The 23,207-nt window shown below is 39.5% G+C and overlaps 1 protein-coding gene across 1 annotated transcript in view; it reads right to left on the bottom strand.

The window, feature by feature from the left end:
* Window positions 1–23,207, bottom strand: part of COP1 (COP1 E3 ubiquitin ligase) — a 137,050-nt gene that overhangs the window by 79,332 nt on the left and 34,511 nt on the right. The window contains exons 8-11 of the mRNA XM_033067559.2: window positions 22,125–22,201; window positions 17,191–17,248; window positions 13,580–13,694; window positions 10,055–10,190 (exon numbers count right to left, since the gene is read on the bottom strand). Coding sequence (XP_032923450.1) covers window positions 10,055–10,190; window positions 13,580–13,694; window positions 17,191–17,248; window positions 22,125–22,201 — 386 coding nt within the window. The remainder of the gene's footprint in view (window positions 1–10,054; window positions 10,191–13,579; window positions 13,695–17,190; window positions 17,249–22,124; window positions 22,202–23,207) is intronic.

Here is a 23,207-nt window from a genome sequence, read left to right as displayed (position 1 = left end):
CTAGGGTATCCTTCCCATCACCTCTCCACCTCCAGGCTCCAAACACCCGATGAGAATTCGCTATCCCGAACCAAACCTCTATTTGAAGCACAAAAAGAGACTAGAAATTCAGCTTTGTGTGTTAATTAACTTCTCCCCATCATCTGAGGAACAGACTGGGAAGGGTGTGGCATTACCCCATCACAGGGAAGGACAGTCCTTAGCTCCAGGTTGCCTTGGAAAGACATCACTGCACCAGCTATGTTTCAGTCATACTTTCAGGATCTCTCTTACAGGCACAGTAGCCTGGAGAGCCGTTCTACTGTTTGAAGAAAGGCATAAAAAGGTACCACACTAACAAAGCAATTAGATCTAGTTCCAGGCCCACTTCTTGCTTGTAAAAATCCTTTTAAGTGTAATGAAATGTCATCAGTTCTAACAGAGACCACCTCATAATACTTCTGTTCCATAAAGAGCTTATTTAAAGGAGACTATTAAACATGAATTGAGGAGATTTGGTGGGCTTAGATCCATCTCACAGCTCAGAAATCAAAGCAAACAGAGCTACTTTCATGCTCTGTCATCTCTAGATAAAATGGAGTAGTTCCTTTTTCAAACCCAATGAGAGCATATACTATGCTGAGATTAACTGGGCTTCTTGCAATAGCTCAGTCTTCAGAACCATGCTCCCCTCTACTTTGCAAAGAAGTTACCATGAACCTAAAATCTCCTCTAAATACAACCCAAAATATCCCAGAAAGCCATAACAGAGTCCCAGTCTTGGCTGTAAGACTATAGCTAGAGACTTCCTCTTCTGCTGCATAAGGGTTTTTTCCATACAGGTATTCAGGGGAACTTGGCTTAATTAGCACTAATGATGAGAAAAACCTATAGGGAACTGCTGAATTCTGCTAGCAACCAAATATACAGCGTATTGATAAAAAGCTACGTTATTGCTGGGTGATGCTCTTCTGCATGCTGAAGAGAAGATGATGACAATCCCAGGGTTTCTATGCCAGATCCACAGAAGTACAATGAGCCAAAGCTACTGCAAACGACTATCGTGCAACTTAATGAGGATTAGATTCAGTTTTTACACAAACACAATTTTAAATAATTCCCTGGAGCAGGAAAAAATTATTTTAAAATGCCAACAGTTAAATGCAGAGTGTTCCTTATGACACTATCTAAAATTCAAGCCAAATGATCAGTCAGCCTACTGCAGTATTTTGGGTAACCTATACCTACATTTGAAACCCAGCAGGTACCATTTCACCCAGCTGGGCTGATACACAGTGGGTTATGAACAACTCTGACAGCAGCCACAGCACAGAGTCAACATTTTCAAGTACTAAAGTGAAAGAGGTTACAACTATCCAAACATTCACATCTGCCTTCAAGTTTAGGAAATGTTTCCAGTACAAAATTACTGAATGGATAAAGCTGGAGGCCACCACAGTGGGTCATTGGGTCCCACCTCTCTGCTCCAGCAGGATCACCCCAGAGCACATGGCACAGGTTTGCATCCAGGTGGTTCTGGAGTACCTCAGTAAGGGAGACTCCACACTGTCTCTGGGCAATCTGTCCCAGTGCACTGTCACTGCACAGGAAAGAAGTTCTTCATGTTCAGGTGGAACAGAACATAGCCTCTACCCAAGCTGGGGTTTTAGAGAGGAAACCCTGCTCCACGACAATCTGTAAGGTGGTCTGAACAAGAGCACCATCTTATCAGAATTATGCCATTAAATAGGAAGGAACTCAGCTGTGGTGGGTACTGAAGTGCCTTCTAGATATAAAACCATTCAAAAGCCAGTTTCCAAGACACCCTTTGGTTACTACACCAACAAGGACTTTGTTTCTTCAAATCTGAGCACAGCAACAGTTGACACAGCTGATGAGGCAGGGGAACAAATAGATCTGAGAGATCTCCAATTCTGGGACTTAAAGCAGTGCCATCTGTCTGGAGAGCCCAGTTCATGCTTCCTCCATGATTTGGCAGCAGCAGCTGAGGATGTTTGTCTCTAGCTGACTATGCTGCCAGTGGTCCCATTTAACAGGACAAATCACCACCCCAAACCTAGCACTCCAGTAACTCAAGTCTGCATTTTCCTGACACTGCCATCAGTCCTTCTGCCAGACACCCTGCAGAGAATCAGGAGGGACAGCTGGAAACAGTAAACTCTTTAGACAACTCAGCTCAAACAGGCACCATGAGTCAGGGCACCAGCCTTCCTAACTATGAAGTCCATACACAACAGATGAGCCTTTCCTAAGCAGCCAGAGGACGGGCTTGGGCAATTAACTGCAGTGATACCACTGTGTGGTAATGACAGAACAAGGTTAAAGCATCATTTGAAGCATTTTTCATCCAGCTGACAAAACTGTTCCATGAGATTTGTTTTGATGGCATTTTGAATCTTATTTCATGATTATTTTGAATGCTATCCTTCTTTACTTTTTCTAAAGAATGGTTTATCTATATCCTTAACTCCACAGTCTCACAGAGAAGTTGTTCTGACTTCACTTGTGCAAATGTATGCACATACTTGTATATAATCCCGTGAAAACATAAGCATCCCTTCATAGCTTCTTCTACATTATTTATTACCATATTCTATGAAACAACTATACAGCACATAAATCCCAAACATGACTTGGAAACTGTATTTATTAATGAAAACAATTATACATTAATAATCATGAGCTCAAGCCTCTTCTCCAGGCTGAGCTGCTTGTAAGGTTTATTCTCAGAATTGTTTAAGCCCACACCACACATCTTTGCATGCTTTACAACAATACCTTATTATATTGTTTCAACTACCTACCATTTTACAGGCTAACATCTCTAGCAGGCCAGAAACAAACAAAAAAATTCCAAAAGCAAGCTAATGCTTTTGAGATCATTAGCTCTTATAAAATTCAGGCATTTACAACAAATATGGCTAGAAAATTAAAATGCTATAATAAGATACGGAAATCCATCTTCTATTAATAACAGGTTTGTGTCTTTAAGCAGAAACTGAATGAAAGCTATAAAACTGGGGAGGATTAAATGAAATCCATCTTTGACTTTTACAAACATCATTGGAATCCAAATTGTGTGCGTAAGATGCTGGAACCACAGCTTTTGTGGTTTGCCTGCACAATTCTTGAGGCCAAGACACACCACTGCTGCCTGATGACCCCATTATCACATTAACATCACAAGGAATGGAAGGGCAGCTACCTCCACCCTCACTGAAAGGATTTTCATCTCGAGCAATCAAGAGGGGTGGATATAATGAAGTTGTTGCAAGGCAACTTCTGTATGGTAATGATGCCATTTTTGGTTTTGCTTTTTTCTATATGCTTTTTTTCTCTGTATTCTTTGCACATATATATTTGTAGCTCTGGAGCCTATTGCATTAGCAGCTAGTTTCCCTAGTAATTTTCTATGCTCTTTCCATAGGCAGAAAGACAAAACAAATTCCAGGGCCCCTATACTATCTTGGTTCTTCCTGACTACCAAGGTTGAGAACAACTCTTCAAGATACTTTTTCACAAAGTGCAGCTAGCTCCAAGGTGGTAGGGGTCCAGAGAAGGGGGTCAACCTGGGGGGGGATTGCATCACCACATGTCCTCCTAATTTTTTTTTTTGTCAATTATGCTAATTTGTTAAACTTACAAAAACTGTATTCACCCTGGGCAGGCTTTTGTGGACTGCCCCTGAAGGCCTCAAAATAAAGATCCACTTTTATATTACCTCCTGTATTAATATTATCTTGAATGAATGTGTTGTTTCATTTCTGGGTTGAAAAAGGCATCAGTACCATCTTCCTACCTGAATACAGACCTCTCAAGGTACATTTCTGACACGACAGCATCCATTGTGAGTTCCCGCACTTTCACAAAACTTCTCTTCAAAAGAAAAGCAGTCTTAAATCTAATAAATACAATCCTGTGAAATTGTAAGCAGTGATCATAAAGTTTGTAGGCAATGGAATACCCTCTGCATGTTAACACATGTTAAAGCCATATACAGAACTCCTTCTTAAACTCCTTGAAACCTAAGGCCAGAGGAAGATGCTCAGTAGAAAGTGAGTGCAAAATGTAAAATTTCTAACGCTCTGATTATGTACCTTTATCACAAGTACAATCCCCAAGATGTTGAGGTCTCTAGTCCAATATTCTGGTCAGAGCAGGGGCAGCTCTGATCAGACCAAGTTGCTCAGGGCTTTTTCTCCAGCCTATTCTTGAATAACTCTGAGGATGGAACTTGTACCACCCATTTGAGAAGCCTACTCCAAAACTGGATTACTCCCTGCTGCAGGCAGTGACTGCTACATGGCAAGACATGGAAAATCCTGGCATAAACTGCATATAGATCCTTCAAGACACTGAAAGAAAAATTAAAAACCTGAAGAACAATTATTATTTGAAACGTTTCCAATTCCCAACTTCATCAAAAGACAACTCAATACTTTTAACACAGCATTTATGAAAATTCATGAAGTTGAAATTCAACTAAAAATTCTCATCTAATTGTCTGCAGATGAAGACAGGTTTCAAGTACTAACAGAGTTTAATGGGGAAAAGATCTTCCTACTATCAAATAATTTGAAATTAGTAGGAAAAAAATTAGGTCCCCCTGGCAGCTGTGCCACTTCCATTCATTAACCCCCCAATTTCAAATTATTTAAGTTTTAGCTCTTATGATGATGAAAGAAAAAATTCTCTCTGCGGCATCACTATGGTCACCAGAAGGTTTACTTTTCAGGTGAAGAATAGAGATAAAAAGCAAGTCAACTCTTTTCTGGTGTCAGTCCTTCTTGCTACCAGCAGCCCATCCTGGGGACTTGGAGGGCTGCGTTCCAGGGCAGACTGTCCCTGAACTCCAAATTCAGAGATCAACCGACCCCTGCATAACCCTTTTTGCTGGGTACAAGTCACATTTAGCTTCTGCTCAAGGGACTTAGACCACAATCACGTACAAGGAAATGTATCAGTTCAGCACTTCAGAGAAAGACAGGAAAGTAAGGGAAAGTCTCTGTATTTCACTCAGCTCTAATTACACAAAAATACCATTTCAGGCCAAATGTCTGATCTACAGACTAGAACTTCATATGAAGGAAGGTAAGAGAACCACAGGAGAAGCACAAACTTCAAGTAGGTTCAGGGAATTATACTTCAAGTTTCCTCAGTAATTCTTTAATTTAAGTCTCCTTATCCAAGTATTTCTCTCTCCCTTCTACTTTTGGGAACAGCTCAAATAAGAGAAATTCATCCACAGTTTTGAGCTGCCAATTGTAAATAAGAGTTCATTTAAAAATGGTTTACTTAACAGGCTGTAAGAAAAATCCAGCCTTCCTCATTTCTCAAGGAGCAGCATCTACTGCACTCAAACATAATCCTTTAAAGCATAAAGCCACTTCCATTTCATTAATTTATCTTTACCTCCGAGATACAGAAGCATGGCTGGTCACAATAAAATGGTTCATCTAATCCTAGCCAGAACAAGCCTTAAAAAAAAAAAAAAAAAAAAAAAAAAAAAAAGCAGCTTGTGGTGGTTACAGAACTGAAAGGTACCTTGTTAAAGTCTGGATCTGAGAATTTATATGGACAAGTAACTATAGTCCAAAGAAAAAAGGCGAACAGAACAATTAAACAGTTCAGTGAATACATGAAAAACTCAATGTATTTTTTTCTTTTAAACTCACTTTTGAAGAAAGGATTTCAGGTCATGTTACTGAAAGGGTGACCACAAACAAAAATGCAATCTTGAAACAGACTTATCATACTGTTTGGATGCTAAGAGATATCTCTTCCCATCTTGTTCATTACTTAGGAGCTATGGAAAAAGGAGTAAGCAATGAAAAGAATATAATGGACACCAAAGGTAAGATCCAGTTTTTGAACCGTGGATTATGATTCAATAGTTGAGTTGATCAAGGCTTCTGCAGCCAAAACCATGAATTGTTTACTTCCCTCTCTGTAGATCATGGAGCCTTTAGATACAGTGTCAGCTTTTAAATGTCACTTTGAGATCTTTCAGAGAAATGGTAAACTAATCTAGAAGAATTTGAAGTCTGAGCCGATGACAAAAACCCACACTAAGCCCCCAAACCTTAGAGCCTACTCATGTTTCCAGAGCTGGGAATCATGGAGCAGGGAGAACCAGCTTTCTGATACCCAGGTTTCAGAGAGACATCTCTTTGTAGCAAATTGCTTGGATTTTCCTGTTCTTTCTCTCAAATATGAAAGACTGCCACAGCATTCTCTGAAGGCCTCTGACAGTGGTAAAGCAATTTTCTCCATAATCATTGTGATGCTAACGCAGCAGTTTACAGACTCATCTTTAAAATAAAGACTTTACATTTACTGCCACTGCCAGCAGAGAGAAGGAAAGTTAAGCTCTGACAACTGCTCTGTCTGGGGGCATAATAAATGGAAAATTTATTTCTTGGCTCAATTCTAACAAAATTTAATATACTTGTGAAAACCATAAATACTTTGTACTTAGGAGAGGTGAGTGTATTAAAAAGCCATTTAGCATACTGAGATACTTGCACATTCACACTGCAAGCGTGCTGAAGTCCCCTTGATACTACAGCAAAACTGAGTAACCTGCAATAGCAAAGCCTCAAATGTGCTTTCCCTGAACATCCTTCTTGATAATCTGTTATCCTTGAAGAGAATAAAGGAAAAAGGAGAAAAGGTTGACATTTTCCTAGTTTGCCTCCTCATTCCAGAAGGTAATTGGAGCGTTCCTAAACATTTAATCAGAATATTTACAGTAACACCACATACATATGTTGACAGTACTTTATTAGTCCACGGTATGTTCAGACATCCATAAACATTCTTACCACAAGGCTCTCAGAAGGGTATTGCTGCTGCCCAGTTCCATGATTTCTTTAGCCTATTTGTACAGTCTTTAATTACACTTTTCACCCTGTTAGCATAAACTCAATTTTATTTCACTTCTAAACATCAGTGTTTTGCAGATAAGGAATATTTACATCCTTCTCCTTTGTGAACCTAAAGATAATAAATCTTTAAAAAAAAAAAAAAAAGCTGTTCAGCCAGCAGATCTTTTGGAGTCATCTGTGAACTTCATGTGGGGTTAAAACAATCAAACCAAACACTCTTTTATTCTGTCCATCTTTAACAGCAGCTTATTAAAAAGAAAAAAAAAACAAAAACACAAAAAAGCAAGCAAACTTAAGGGCAAGGAAATTTAACTTCAGGTCCATTCGATTTTATTCCTAAGCATACATAAAATATCCCTTTAAAATACTTCCTAAAAATTTTATTAAGACTTCTTATGTATTAGTCTTGTACTAACTCTGTATGTAAATCCATTTGTCTCAACAGCAACAGCTAAACACCAAGACTTAACCTTCTGCCATTTCATCACTGTTTCTTACTGCATGCCCAGGAAAACACTTAAAGATGAGTGTAGTGGACCAAATAAACAATCAAAACTTTTCACAGCACTTTACAAGCATAATTTCACTTTTTAAGTACCTTAATGTGACTCATCTGTGAATACCTAAAAGCTGCTCTTATTTAGTTTCAGACTCTCTGAACTTGAGGCTATTAGCTTAAATGAAAAAGAGGTGAATACCAGACTGCGTTGGCCAACACATACTAAGTGTAAATTCTTAATTAACAAATTCTGACTTTACAGGAACTGTTTAATTAGCCAGAGCCAACAAGAACAATGGCAACAGCACATTCAGCAAAGCTACTTTACCAAAGCACTTAAGGATGTGCTCAGAATACGAGTTTAACTTTCTTTCTCAGCCTACATGCTAAAACCCCTAAAATTTTCTCAAATGCTTTCATAAATAAAAACCATGGCCAGGGGAGAACATGGATTTGGAAACCAAGTTATTTTTTCAGTAAAATGCATTTAATTACCAATTCTAGGACTGTTTTGGACAAAGGCTTCACTGTATCTTCATTGTAACAGTAGCACATATACAGTAATTTCATGATTACAAGCTGCACTGATTATAAGCCGCAGGTCTGGGTGTTGGCAACATTTAGTTCTTTGTCCATATATAAGCCGCACCGGATTATTAGTCGCACTTTCGTTCGCAGTGAGGATCCATGTGCAACTTTCACAAAGTTGCCAATTAGTAACAGAATCGTGGGATCGCGGGGTTTACTGGCTCAGCCCTGCTCGGGGCAGCCGCCAGGGAGCAGCCTCAGCCTTGCTCGCCGCTGCCACCGGGAGGCAGGGGAGCAGCGTGCCCGGCCGGTGCCACCGGGAGGAGGGAGAGGGGCGTGCCCAGCCACTGCTGCCGCCGCACCCCCCAGGGCCGGCGGTGCTGCCGCTGCGCTGCCACTGCCCCACCGCCTGGGGCCAGGTGGGCTCCGCCTCAGCTCGGGGCTGCTGCTGGCTCAGACTTCTGGGTTGGGAAATTTCCAAAATTTGTTCATATATAAGCCGCTCCTGAATGTAAGCCGCACTTCCGGTTTCGGAGCAAAATTTTAGTCAAAATGGTGCGGCTTGTAATTGTGAAATTACTGTACTTTTCAAACATAAATTTCACCCAAGAATTAGAATGTCTTCAAACAGGAGTGTGATTTACCGTCCTTCCAGTATTTTCTAACCAAACAACACAAAAATGCTGCTCTTGCAGAATGTCAAGGAGAAGAAAGGGCAAAGGAGCAAAATCCAATCCGTGTTGAAGCTGGTAGTTGAGAAAGTTTGTCTACATTGCAGTGAGATTCCCATCTGCATTTCATCGCAGCTGGTGTGAACCCAATCAGTGCGGGTTAAATAAACATCAGATTCCTGATTACTGTGCTCTGACCTCTGGCTAAGTCGGACATTATACATTCCTGCTACATATTGCAGTAGTTAAGGAATCAATGCTGCTTTAAACAAAATGTGTTCTGTGCTACACAATGCCTTCAATTTCTTCACATAGTACAAATTTCTTGGGGTCCCTCACCAATCATCTGCCACTCGCTGTATGGCCACTTTGTAAGGCACTAGATGAAAAGTCAGAAAACCCAAGTTTAATCTATCTTGTCAACATAATCTTTTTTCCAAAATCTCACATATGGTCTCTTTGGAGTTCCTGCTCCCCATATACGGGATGATACTACTTCTCTCAAGAGACTGTTGTGAATAAACATTTAAATTAGTGAAATGTTCTTGTAAGAAGCTAAAGCAGGTCCTGAACACACACCATGCAGAGAAAATATCCTAGTTAACATGTTCCATCTTTTTTTCCATCCCAAGGAGCTCCAATCCAAAGACAAACTACCACAAATAAGTAAAACCACCAGGGTAGGAAGAAACCAGTTTAAGGTTAGGGCTGTGGCGATTCCCATCCTCTTCCTTATAGCCTGATTCCTAAGGGAGGTGGTTCATAGACCTGAACTAGAAGAAACTGATTCTGTTGAAAGACAATCAAAAGGCATTTCACCAGTTATGTTGTCAAAAGTGGTCCACAGGAGACTCAGATAAGCTTCAGCAGCAGTAGACAGGACATCACCACCCTGCACAGCTGGGATATAGAGGAACTGATGGCAAGATCGGAACTGTTGCATTGGCTTTACCACAACCACCCCCTCAACTACTACTCAGCACTACAAACAGCTTCCAAAGCCCAAGACTTCAAGCAATCACAGCTAAAAACAACTCAGTTTTTTAATATTTGCGATTGTGACTGGATCTACGAACAAAATGGAAGACCACCACAGATTCTTAAGACTACCAAACAAGATGGTTGATTTTTAAAATGCTAGAACTGCATCCCTTACAACACAACTAAACTGTAACATGAAGACAATAGGCTTTGTACAACAACTGCTGATAATGGCACCTCAAAGGTACTGCATATGGTCTTGACCAACACCAACAGGAATAAAAAGTACTACTGAGGAACCTGAGTGCCCTCACAGATCACTGATAGTCACAAAATTGTCACACACAGCCACGCACTGGCAAAACTATCTTTAGGAAATATGTATTTCGGCATATATACCAACAATAATTTGCTTAATATGGGTTATTAACTCAGCCTCAGCAGCCCACATCCACGTGATCCACTGTCAGAACCACAGTGTGTCCTACCTGGATACTATGCTGGAACCATTGTAGAGGTCACTAGCGTAAGACAGCGTTGCCAGCGGTCGGACAGAATTGTAGCGCGTGAACTTGGATAGACACTCCTGAAACTCATCCAGTTGGTTGGTGGTTCTGCTGTCATCTAGGAAGAGGTAGCAACATTGGAGGGGCCAGCAACAGAATAAGAAGATAAACATGACAGTAAACAAACAAACAAATCAAGATATATGTCTCTATGTGATGCACCTGTGCTTGTTATTTGGGGAGGATTCTTGGTCAAAACCAGGCTCTCACTCTCTCACCTCTAGCATTATCTGAAGGCATTATGAGCTTTTCAGAGCACAAATGAAGTCTCTCCACTGCAATGCTGGAAGAACCTACTATGCTGAGAATCTGCCTAGAAGTCAAATACAATTTTCTAAGCTCATTTATTTTACTCATATTCAGAGCCCATGGACCATATAGATTATTAACAGAAAACTTTTAAGCATATCAAAATGCATTGCAAAGGACATGTGTAGTTTTCAACAGAGGTGAAAGTATATTCCTTTCCCTGTTCTATTATGGTATGTCTACATTTGGTATCAATTACATTCAAAATACTTTCAGTAAAAAAACCTCCTCTTGTTATTTCAAAAGCAACAGAGCTAAGGGAGAATCATTCCAGGGCTGGAGAAGGAAGACAAGCATGAAACCAGAAGGCTGCCTATACTAGAAGTTTTGTGAAAATTATGACTTTCAAGAGACAAGGTGAAATTGAGCCAGCTTGAATAACGATGATAAATATTCTGTGGGAAATGGAACAGTTTACTACAAAAGTTAAAAGTTGCATAGTAGATAGTTGAAAGTCATTCGCTGAATTCTCAGAAGTCCTAACTTTTCTTGGTAGGAACATAATTTTATTTAAACCATTTTAAATTTTAGCATTTTGTAAATAAGGAAAAATTCCTAACTTACAGCGACACCTCATAGGAAATCTGGATTCCCAATACAACCACGTATCCACAGCCAAACAATAGGTAGCACTTTCAGGCTTTGTAATGACCCCTCAAATTTGCAGCAGTTCTAGTAGTCCTTTCTCTAATTCTTGCACCCTCACTTTCTTTTTGCATCAGTGCATTTTAGGGGAGCTACAGCAAACACTGCTGATTTACAGGGACTGCACACCTTGTCTCCCCTTTCACCCCAGCATCCACTGCAGCAGCGGAGAAACTACACACACACACACAAAAATAGAGATCAAATTCCACCCACTAGTTAAACTAGCCTTATGAGCAGCATAAGGAAATAACAAGACCCATTTATTAGAATGGCTTGGAAATAACAGGGTGAAAAAAGAGATGCTGATCTATAAAAGCAAAATCCAGCTGTGATTTCTTGTGGGAAAACACAGAGAATAATCATTTCTGCACTCTGCTAATTCCTTGCCATCAGAAATTGTTATCCCTACATGTATAAAGCATTTTGAAGTGTCCCTCATATGCACTGTTTAATGTTTGATGGTATAAAGGAACAGTGAGGGCTTAAGTAATTAGCATGCTTAGGGGTACTAGCATGTACATTATCTATGTTGGAGGGATGAAAGGGGCAAAATGAACAAAGTGCTGCTCTAAATTAACATCATCAGCACCCGACTACTACAGGAAACAGCTCAAGAAGCAACACAGACATCAGTCAATGTTTTTCAAAGACTGTTTTCTCCTTTGGCACTGTGATAGGGACAAAGAGCTGCTACCCTTCTATTACCTTCATTTAGAGATCAAGCACACATTCCTCCTGTAATTTATTCTCTATGTGTGCTTGGAAAACCAAGTATTTTTTCTCAAGACAGTTTCCCCATCTGAGTGCAAGGTCATTTGATAATTACAGTAATATTATGTCTCCACTCCCTAATCGAACAGTTAGAGGCACTTCTTGCAAAAAGCTTTAAATCCACATTAAATCCTGTTTAAAATATGTCAAAATGCAGGAATAACTTAGAGGAAAACGCAATCAAATATCATAGGTTATCCCTTATTTAGGGGAAAACCTGCGCTTGCAAATCCTCCACTCTTGGTGCAACTGACACAGGAATACAAAAAAACAGTTTCACTGCATTCATATTTATAGCTCCAATTATGAAGAAAGATGCCTTCTACAAGGGAATGCTGGGAAGAGCCCCATTTGTTACTCTTGGTTAACAAGTTTTATTTTTATATAAACACAGCTATGCATCACCAAGACAGCTCTGCATGAAAACATCTCAGTGTGAGCTGTGAAGAACTGCGTACCGCAAAGCACCTGCTAGTACTTCACAGGGATCTAGCTGGACACATGCAATGTGCTTCTCCAATCTTTCAGATATTGAAGCAACCTCCCAACATGCTGTATTCCTCATTGAAATAATTTTGCAATGAGAACTGAGCCAGACCATGCTCTGAAGTAGGTAGAAGAGGTGGATACTTCTAAGACTGGGTTCTCCTAAGACATGCTGCAGCCTTTCTATTTGGATCCATTTATTAATTTTAAAAGTTACGTGTAACTTACTTACTTTAAAGAGTCTAAAATTAAATTAATGGAGAAGAAAAAAACAGAGGTTTCTACCCCAGAAGTCCTGCCTTGGTCCTTGCCTTCCAAGGTTCTAAGTAAAGATACTTAGCTGTAGTAGCCTGGTTTCCTGTCATCCCTAAGTGGCGTCTCCCACCCCAAGGGTTGGCTGCTTTTCTTGCAGTCTGTCACACTTGATATGTGCTGCAGCTCAAAGCTAGGTGTTGCAAACTGCTTGCCACAGTCCGTTGCCTAAAGTTTTTCTTGCCCAGCCTGTTCCTCTTCAGAGGGACTACAGAACAACCCTCCTTGACCTCGAGACAGTTATTTGACCCTCTTATTTCTGAAGATAATCTTGTGTGTAATAAAGAACCATGCATCTACTAGGCAACAATTACTCTAGGTGCTGTCACACTGTTACTCAATTATGAAGGAGACAATCTCGGCAATTTTGAAAACAACTTCTAATTCTACAAAACAAGCTTTAAATTTAAGGTGTGTGTCCCATGGGACTAGCAGTTTATATAGTCCAAACCATTTGTTAACCAAGACAATCTAGATACAGGATAACCTCCAAGTATCCTCTTGCATACGAAATACAGGAGAATGTATCCATTTATGTTTATACTTCTGTAGCATTTCAATAGCAATGTTTTTAACTACTGGGTTTATACCACATCTAGTGGAAAGACAACCCAACCACTGCTTTCAGGCATTTTCATCTTCAGAACAGGCACCAGAGAAATTGTCTTTTGTGGATGTTGCCCTTCACAATAAAGGATTACAAAGCAATACATGTGCCCTTCCAACGTGACAGGATTAAGTTTTCCAAATTTAGCAACTTTAAAGATTGGTCAAGAATAGCAAGATAGGATGATCTGAGTAACACAAATATGTATAGCTACATTCCCATGCAAGGAAGAAGTGAAAGTTGCTCTTTCAAAAGCAAAGCTTTTCTGCAAGAGGTACCTCGCATCAGAAGTGGAACCCCACATGAGGACTCACCTGAGACACGAGTCATCCTGGTAGAAAAATAGCATTGCTCTAGGTCCTCAAAATGAGCTGTGAGGCGCTTGCGTCGTGAGGCGAGCGTGCTGTTATACCATGGTTGTTTTTTGGTCTGAGTGGAGAAGGGAGAACACTTCAGAAAGTTACAAGTCAGGCCTAGGTTTCACTTCTATAGATTCTACCCAATTATAAACAATTATACAACATATGCGATAGGTTAGAAGTGTAAAACAACAATAAATGAAGAATCTTGGCACTGTCAACAGTTATTTCCTAGGGTCCTATGCTGCACCCATAACAAATCCCTACTTTTAGACAGTTTTTGTTTCCTGAACCTTAGTCAATTTAGTGATTCTGGCCTCACACACACAGGACAAGCAATCCCAACCCTTACGGAGTCCTGTTTTGCATTTATACAGATAGACAGTAAAGGTCAACTTCCAGCTTCACAAATCAAACAGACTATTCAACAAATATTCCCCAGATCCCTGGCAGGGAGCTCATTAAAAGAGAAGGACGTGTTTATTTAATTTAGTTACTGAATTACTTATTTTGAAGCAACTCAGTAACTCTATGTAAAACTACGCAAATAAAACAGAAGCAAAAGACAGAATGAAGTTCAAAGGTTAATTGAAAAGTTCCTGAAACTCATCATTAAAGCCATTTCCCAGCCCACCCAAACAGTAATAGCAGAATGTAGGAGCAAAGGATTTAAACTACATAAGTAATCTTTCCTGCTGAAGCAAACACAGAAAATGCAGTACTCACCATTTAAAATCACGAGTGATAAAAAGGAATGAAACCCTCTACTACATAAGAAGCACAAAGAGCTACTTGCTTTAATTTCTGTTTAAGTCTCACATACCACATCCTCATAGCTAAATTTTTAAAGATTTAAGAACCATCAAGCTCCCTCGTGAACAACGTCCCTGAGCAAGTACAAGGCCTGCAGTGCTACACAATGGCACTAGCAAAACCCACTTCATGTACAACTCCCCTTCAGCCCATACAGGGGAAGAGCCTGTCCTCATTACAGCCACCCAGCATAAGCTGATGAGAACAAAATAAGTTTACAGCCCAGTCAAATTTTGTTTGTACCTGTATGAAAAGCAATCTAACATTTTAGGAAAAAAGCAAACCCCAAGCAGTGAAATCTCCAAGTCGTACTTCCCACAACATTGACATCGTGGCTCACACTGGCCTGTGACAGAACCCAAGGTCTTCACAGCTCATTTCATCTCAAAAACAGCTCCAACCTCAGCACACACAATACTAAGAAGAGCTCCTACATCAATACCTTTTGAATACCATTTTCTCAAATTTGATACCTTTAAAAAATGCTTCATAGCATTTTCCTGTAATTCTATAACCTCTTCCTATGATTTTTGTGCACCATCCTGCAATATCTCCAGTCTCCCTCAGCATATCAGTAGTGATTTGGGCTCAAGACAACTTCAAGCAAAGAACAGTTATTTCAGCCTCAAGTTAAGGCAAGCTGCCTGAACCATGATGAGTGACAAAACCCAAACCCAAGTGTGATCTGCCAGATCTCAGGCCACAGTGTTTGCCTGCTGTGCCACTACCTGTTGTGTTTCCCAACTAAGATCCCTGTGGAGCAGGTCTCAGGTCAGCACATGGTAACCCAGCTGTGCTGAGAACCAAGCAAATGACACTAAACCACAGTCATCAGACTACTCCCAGCTAAGCATTTCAACCTGCTCACATTTTGCCAAAAAACAGATATTCAAGTTTTATGAAGCCTGCTTCCTGGCTACTTTCTAAGCAACACTGGGCAACATGAGGGAAAAAGTAGAAAAGATAGCACAGATACCCGAGGAATTTTTATTCAATGGCTAAAATTACTATGGTTGCCCTAGCTGAGCATATCAGTTTGGATTCCTCTGTTATCAGGAGTGATTTTAATATCTGAACTCCATCAGATACTCTTAAGAGGGCTCTAAAAACTGTGAAAAAACTTCTTAGCTGCACACAAGCTCCTTATTTCTAGCAGAAAAAAAGTACTGCCATTAAATACTGCCTGCAGAATTCCCCAGGGCCTAAGTGACTTGTCCACTATATACTTCAGAAGCTCATCTTCTGGAAGAGAACTGCCCTAGAGCTTTGTGGTGTATAAATTCTTCCCTAAGAACATGTTTGTGGGCAATGCACAACTAATTACATTGAGAAAGGAAAGCTGTGCCATCCATCCTAGATAACTCTTATTACCAGCAGTCCCAATAGATGATTTTTGCCGTAACTGACAATTACTGAAAACCTGTACAATTTAATTTATATTCTTATAACTGTTTTTATGGTAAAGTCTTGCTGAGATTAGACTACCTTTGAACAGAAGAGTTTAACTTCAAGAGTTCTATTTGAATTCCCCATCCAAACATATATTAAAATTTAATTTGAAAAATTGTACTTGAAAATACAGATCTTGCACTCTTGAGGACAAGAAACTGCATTTGAGGACTAAAAAAAGATTATTCTCACACAAATAAGGCTGTCATACAGAATGACTAGAAAGTCTAGGTTGTTTGTTTTGTGAGCTCACCAGCAGGATAGCTATGCTACTAATTTTGGCTTTGAAATAGAAAGTACTGAGACAAGTAATGTCACTGGAGAACAAATACGCTGTAGCACATCAGAGTCCTGAACATAAAACCCCCATTTACATTATACTTACCCTCTGAAATACAGTAAAATTACAACTCCCTGTTCAAGCAAAAACCTCCAAAGACCAGAGTAGCAGGAACAAACAGCATTTTCCCACTAATTGATGGAATCTTCTAATTACCAATTAGTTACACAGCTGTATGGAAACATATATGTGCACCAGCTTAAAAACCCAGGTGTTTTTTTCTTTACATCAAGAAAGATCCAACAGCACTTCAGCCTGTTAATTTACCAGTTTCATGCTGATGAGTGCTGGGGATGGTTCACCACCATCGGAGAGCACTATTGGAATGTGTCCAACAGTCCATCTGCCCAAATGAAAACTGTATAACCTTTTTGGAACTGTGAACTGGGTATGAGTGTCACCTCCCCAGCACAGCTGAATCCCTCCAAGGTACAAGGCTACAGAAGTGCTGTTTGGAATTTGGGAGGCCCTACAGATCAGTTTGGAGGCTGCCTGCCAAACAGCTCAATTCTATATGCAGCTTTTCACCTTCTATGTGAATTTATCATGGTTTGTAAAAGGCTCAGATAAGGACAAATGATATAACTGTGCCTGGAGATTCCTTTTTCGTTTTGAAAGTTAAGCTTGATCTACAGATATTCAAAGCCAATGCAAAGGGTCAGGGATTTACCTCCCTCCCCCAGTGCTGCATACATGGAAGATGAAGAGCAAACTATATCCCCTCTTCCATGGAAGAGTTAGCTTTAAGAAAAAAAGTCAGATGTCTAAATACATTACACCACGTCTTTCTCACACAACTGGGCACAATTCCTACAGCTGCAGTTGCCCATGCAACCAGGTAAAGGTATTTTCAAGGCTCCAGCGGACCAGTACTCTGGGGATGGATAAAGGTGCACCTCAATCCTGCCCAATTTCAATATTGACCTTCCCATCCCCCCATGCAGACATTTATATATTATCTTACCTGAGAAGTGCCACTGAAGCCTGGAGGCTGGCTGTACTCAGTGGAGTCAATAATACTACTGCAAAAATGAAAGAAATAAGCTCCTTAAATCACTGTACAACCATCCTTTATAATTTTCAACCTGTTTGCTATTCCCTCCTTGACACTCTGCAGCATACTTGCCTTTGAAATCCATTTTCCAGACAGGGAACACAAGGTTTTATTTTGTTTGGGGGTTTAGGAGAGAATTTTTTTTTTGTTTTTAATACAGAGTTTTCCCAGAGCTGAATGCTGTCACACACAATTTTGTGTAGTGCAGTCAAATACTCTCCAATTAGAATGCCAAAGTATATCTTTTATATGAAATATGCAGCACAAGACATTCTGAAATAGCATGCTACCATTGGTTTTCAATTCCTTTAAAAAAAATAAAGAGGAAATAGAGAATTCTAATGCTCTGGCATTTGAATCAACACTGGAAAGGGAAAAGCTAGAGAAATCAGTGTAAGACAGACACTAGTTTAAACTAACATTTAATGAAATATAGAAATAACCTAAAAAAAAAAATTACTGACAGCCAGGTTTACTATTATTAGAAAATACCACACCATATTATAGTATCTATAATGACACAACATACTTTTTAAATCACTGTTTTCAAAACACAGCATAGACATGCAAACACTATGGAATTTAACTTCAAAACAGCAAATGATCTCCTGATTCAAGCAGAAACAGGAGGTTCAGTGCTCTTGGACATACTGGCAAAAAATTCAGGTCCCATAGCACGACACCAGAGCCAGATTAAAGCACATTTATCACCCAAATTTCATATACTTCCAGGACAGGTAAAGATTAGCATACAAGAACACAATTCTATTGATCATGCAAAACAACCATGATTCATTTCTAAAAAAAAAAACAAACCAAAACTGCTTTGCTTCTGCTATGTCATTTGACTTGGACAGAGAAGAAACAAGCTAGGATCACTGTTGTCATTCTCAGTCTTTCTTATGAGATAACCTTAGATTTTAAGCGCTGTCTGGCAAAGCTGAAGGTTTCTTTAAAAGCTTCTAGAACACTGCTACAGGTCTTAGTTTAAGATAAAGTTTAAGATATCTAACTTTAAGATCTCTTAGTCAAAGTTAATTGTACCAATTCCTGCTTATGTCGCAGCTGACAATGTATGTGTAAACTTGAGAATCTGGGTCATAAACAAATTTACGCAGGGCATCTAAGTTTGGAAGAATGAACCAATGATACCAGTGCTTAAGTATTTCTCTGAATGTGTTCAAGCTCCCCTGGAAATGAAGGGAAGGGGAAACAGAAGATGAGGCATAACCACTGATGAGGCTTAAAAAATGAACTTGGAAAATGAGATTGATTGGACTTCTGTTCCAGGCAAGACAAAAGCTGCAAACAAAGAAAACCTGAGGGATAAAAATCACTATTTGCAGAAGCTACTGTAAGGGAGAAAACGGCAGAGCCATTTCCAGACATGGCTGGGGACAATGAACTTCAAATTAGAATGCGGTTGCATGAAAGAATGAAACATGGACAGCGGATCCTGCCAGAACTGCAGGAATAACACATTCAGCTAGAAAGCAATGAAAAAGTAGAGACAGGTACAGTGGAAATTAACAGTAAAACATAGACTTGGAATGTCTGATTTCATTTGCTGCAAGTTGTTTGGTGATGTAAAGCCTTCAAGAGCATATACATCATCTCCCTAACCAGAGTACAAATTCAAAGACATTTCTGTGCGCTGCCTATAGCTGAGTTAACTCATATATGCTTGAATGTTTTTTCCTTTCAACAAATGGGAAGCAAGTAATCAGAAAAATACAGAAGTGCCCTTCAAGTTCTTTTTTACAAGATGCAACATTAGGTTAAGTTTGGAAATTCAGCTACACTCATATGACATTTAAAAACCTGAACAACAAACAAAGCAACCCACAAATTATACAATCCAATTACAGGGACGGGAGGAGGTAATCAGAACAAATGGAGGGGAAGGAGGATCAGGATTTCAATAACCAGAGGTACCGAGCAACTCACTTCTAGATCAGAGTTTTCCCACAGATGCCTATTAGCAATAGTTTACTATTGCTACTAATCCTGGATAGCATCACATTATTCCTATCTTCTATTTGCACCATTTACTGGGAGCAAAAATAACACACACGCCCATTCAGAAAAGCTATACACAGAACTATTTGTTCTCTTCCCTTATTCTTCCCCTCTTGTTCTCTATTAGTATAGAAACCAAGCAACAGGCAACACTGTAAACAAGCACTGTGCTATTACCCAATTTAATGTTTCGTCACACCCTGAGTAGGCACAAGAGAAAACACTGTTTCTTGCAGTCAAAGATGTACTGATCATCATAGCTGTGCCAGGCTTTTTTTGCTAAAGAGCTTCTGAAGGAAGCTGGAGGAAGGCAAAGTAATTTCACATTTTGAAGATGTTAAGAATGGGAAGGAAAAAAACTATAAACAATGAAAAGAAACAGAAAATTAATGAAGCGAGCCCGTGATTTGGAGGAAGCAGATGAATAAGGGCAAGTAACCAGAGACCAGATAAAACTGAATTCCAAAGAACTCTATTTTCTTGAACTTTAAATTCAAAGGCTAAAGAAGTTTTCTTCCTCTCAGCACTAGTCTGTGATAACCTTGTACTATTTATAAAACACATTACTGAAGTGTTATACAATTATATTTCATCGGCAGTGTGTTAAGTATGTTAAGTTATATTTCATTTTAACTACACCATTTTAACTCACTGATAAGATAAAGAGTCTTTGCAAGTTGAATATAATTTTAACATGGAAGTGAATACATCCCAAACCATATCTGTATTTCATTCTTCGTGGGTTCACAGCATTTCTAAAATGCACTCTGGAGATTAAATATTTCAGTTCAGAGAAGTGAAAAGTATCAGTGTATTTCATATCAGCTGATTTGCAGCATTCTTGCCAAGGAGGAATGTTGTTGAGACAGTCTCCAGAACTTTCACTTAATGCTGAAAAAAAAACTAGTTTCAAGTGCTAGACCTTCCTGAAATCTAATTTATGGTAATTCACACCAATGCAATTACTTGAATTATATAAATCTGTCAAAATGGGGCAGGAATAGAAGTTATAAGAATAACTTCTGACAACAACTGATGCCTTCACATGCTGATTTCTTTTCACCACTCAAGGTTACTTCTTAACACAAGAATGCCACCAAGAAAAAGATAAGGGGTCTTCTAAAGCAGAGAGAAAAAGGCAATCCCACATTACCTGAAAAACATCTAAATAGCCATTATATATCACCCTATGCATGCTGTACAAGGGGGAAAAGCCCAAAGTTCACAACACAGCCAAGATGGACCCAGACAGGTAAGAAAGAGCCCATAGTCTCTGCACCTATCATGGCTCCAAGCCACTGCCACCTCCCAACAGTCCCCAGGTGAAGCACATCAATCCAAAGATTACTACAATTTTTTTATATTATCTTACATCTTCAAATGCAAGAACTGAGACTGATTGAACCCTAGGACATGATAATAAATAGGCATAAAGGAATAGTAAGAAATGCTCAGTACACTGCTGCCCCCTCAACTCTTACTAAAACTCCTAGGCTTAAAATGTTATTCCAGCCTTCAATAGACAAAAAAGTTCTTTGGGGGCTTGTTTCTTAGCTCAGCTCAAGTAACAGATACATTTCTAGTCACAAGTACAATCTCCTGTTAAAAGAGAAAGGTTTCTAGGCCTGAAGGCATTCAACAAATTGAGCCCGATCAGTGCTCAAGTTTACTGCACGCACCAGTACCACAAAGCAAAACCAATCTATTTAACAGCCAATAACCAGAGAAGTAGTAGAACCTGACAAGAGCCCCATGAGTTTCACAAAACTGTTTCTTGGCAAAACAGGAATACCCCATATCAAGAAACAAAGCTGCACCCGAAAAGAATTGAAGAAGCAGTGAAGAGCTGAATTAGAAATGCTGCTCCCATTCACTGTGAACATATTCCTGTCCTTTCCCTCAGGGGCAGCCAGAGCTTCATTGAAACATGAGAGATACTGGTCTCTGTGATGAGAAATAACATCTTGGTCGGAAATCCCAGCCAATATTGCTGAGTTTCTCGCCACAGCACTGTGCCTAGGTCTCTTTTTACTTCTGGGCTATTAGGTTTGGAGCTGTTAACTGCAAAAAAATCTACCACTACAATTTTATAACAGAAAATGACAGTTTAAAGAACTCTACTTCTAAGAGATAGCAGAGATGATCACTTAATAACATAACTTGGCCCTGTTGAAATTAAAGCAAAAGACACATCTGTGAAGTAGAGCACTTCAAACTCTGGCACTTACAACTTGGATACAAGAAGCATCTGCAACATTATCATCAAGAAACCAGACTATGCAATATTCCAGACAAAAATACACATGAAATTATGTTATTAGAAAGGCATTTCTTTAAATCAAAACAGCAGATAAACAGAATCAATAGGCCGTACATTTCAAATTTTGATCTGAGTCCATACCTCTAGCTATCCATGCATCATGACTGGGGAAACCAGAGCACTCCAATATCATACAAAATTAACGCCTTTCATATGCCAAGCAGAATGGCACAATGTTCAGAAAAGGTAGCATGTAAATAACAGTAATATTTTATTCCATAGAAAACGCTTATGACTCAAGTTTACTAATTCACATGGCATTAAAGCCATTGGTTTTCCATGGCATCTGATTCAGAACAGATGTTTCATTCAAATGCAGACTCAGATGGTTTTTTGTTCACTTCCTTTGTTACATTTTTTATACCAGTTAGAAACACAATAGGGAAATACTGTACAGAACTCAAAAAATAGTTTTGGTTGTGTTTTGGGCATTGCTTGGAAAGCACTTGCAAATAGAGTGCAACACGTACAGCCTGAAATCCAAGTTGAGTTGCAAGCTCCATACCTGTGTGAAGGTGAAGGAGCCTCAAACTGTGGCACTGTGCTGTCCTCACTGACTGGGGAGTACAGGCCACTCATCTCCTGAAACAGAAAACCACGTTATATCAGAGCTGACAAAACATGTATGTCTAATACATGTGTTCACAGAATATTGCTGTTTTTCCATGCAGATAACCAACCGTGTCTACATTCACTCAACTCTTACCTAAAAATCTTTATTAATATCTGACAAAACATTGACTTTCTTAAATTTTTTTTCAGTTTTCATTCGAATCGGGTTACAAAAATCCTACAGCTGTGGTGCTCTGCATTGGCAGTTTTGGAGCTTATAATCCAAAAAAACCAGTAGATTTGGTTATCATGCAATTGCCTCTAACCCAGCATCTCCCTTAAATGTGGCAGAACAAGCAAGCTGTAACTGCATTTTTGCGATACGCGCAAACTTATCAAGATAACAGCCTTCACAACTAGAAAGTAAAGCTGGATAATGGGTCATGTCAAGAACAGTCAGAAGGCAACAGGGCAAAGGTGATGCCACAGACTTAAAAGGAGATCTGTCAGTCCTCTGTGGGACAACTGCACAAGAGAAACTTTGCACACAAAGTTTGCTTTGCCCCTCCCAGAACAAGTCACTGCTGCGTACCCAGTATGAGACTATCTTTCATCTGTCTGGGAAATAGAAGCTATGAAGGACACAGTAGCTCATTAGTTGAGGGGCAAAGTGTTCTCAGGACAATTATTACTTGTGCTTTCAAATTCCCACTAGGTGCCTATTAGTTGGTAGGTAGAAAGAAGGATATTTGTGACAAGAGAGACCCCAGGCTTTAGAGGTCAGAGCCAAGGTCACCATCACACCCCAGGCATACACCCCAGCTGCACTGCACTGAAATGCCTGATTAAAGAGCAGAGAAACAGGTAGCTAGATGGTGTCTTTGAGAGATCCCACAGCTTTTGGGAATAATTTCTCCTGCATCTCAAGACTTATTTCACCAGTCTGAAGAAAACATGCTAACATGTTTTCTAAAACATGTATATTTATTTCACCAAAGCTGAGAAACATTTAGGAAAAGAGGTTTGACAAAATTCC

The sequence above is a fragment of the Catharus ustulatus genome, chromosome 9, assembly GCF_009819885.2.
Source record: "Catharus ustulatus isolate bCatUst1 chromosome 9, bCatUst1.pri.v2, whole genome shotgun sequence".
Classification (NCBI taxonomy): Eukaryota; Metazoa; Chordata; class Aves; order Passeriformes; family Turdidae; genus Catharus; species Catharus ustulatus.
This window is presented reverse-complemented; position numbering and strand designations above follow the sequence as displayed.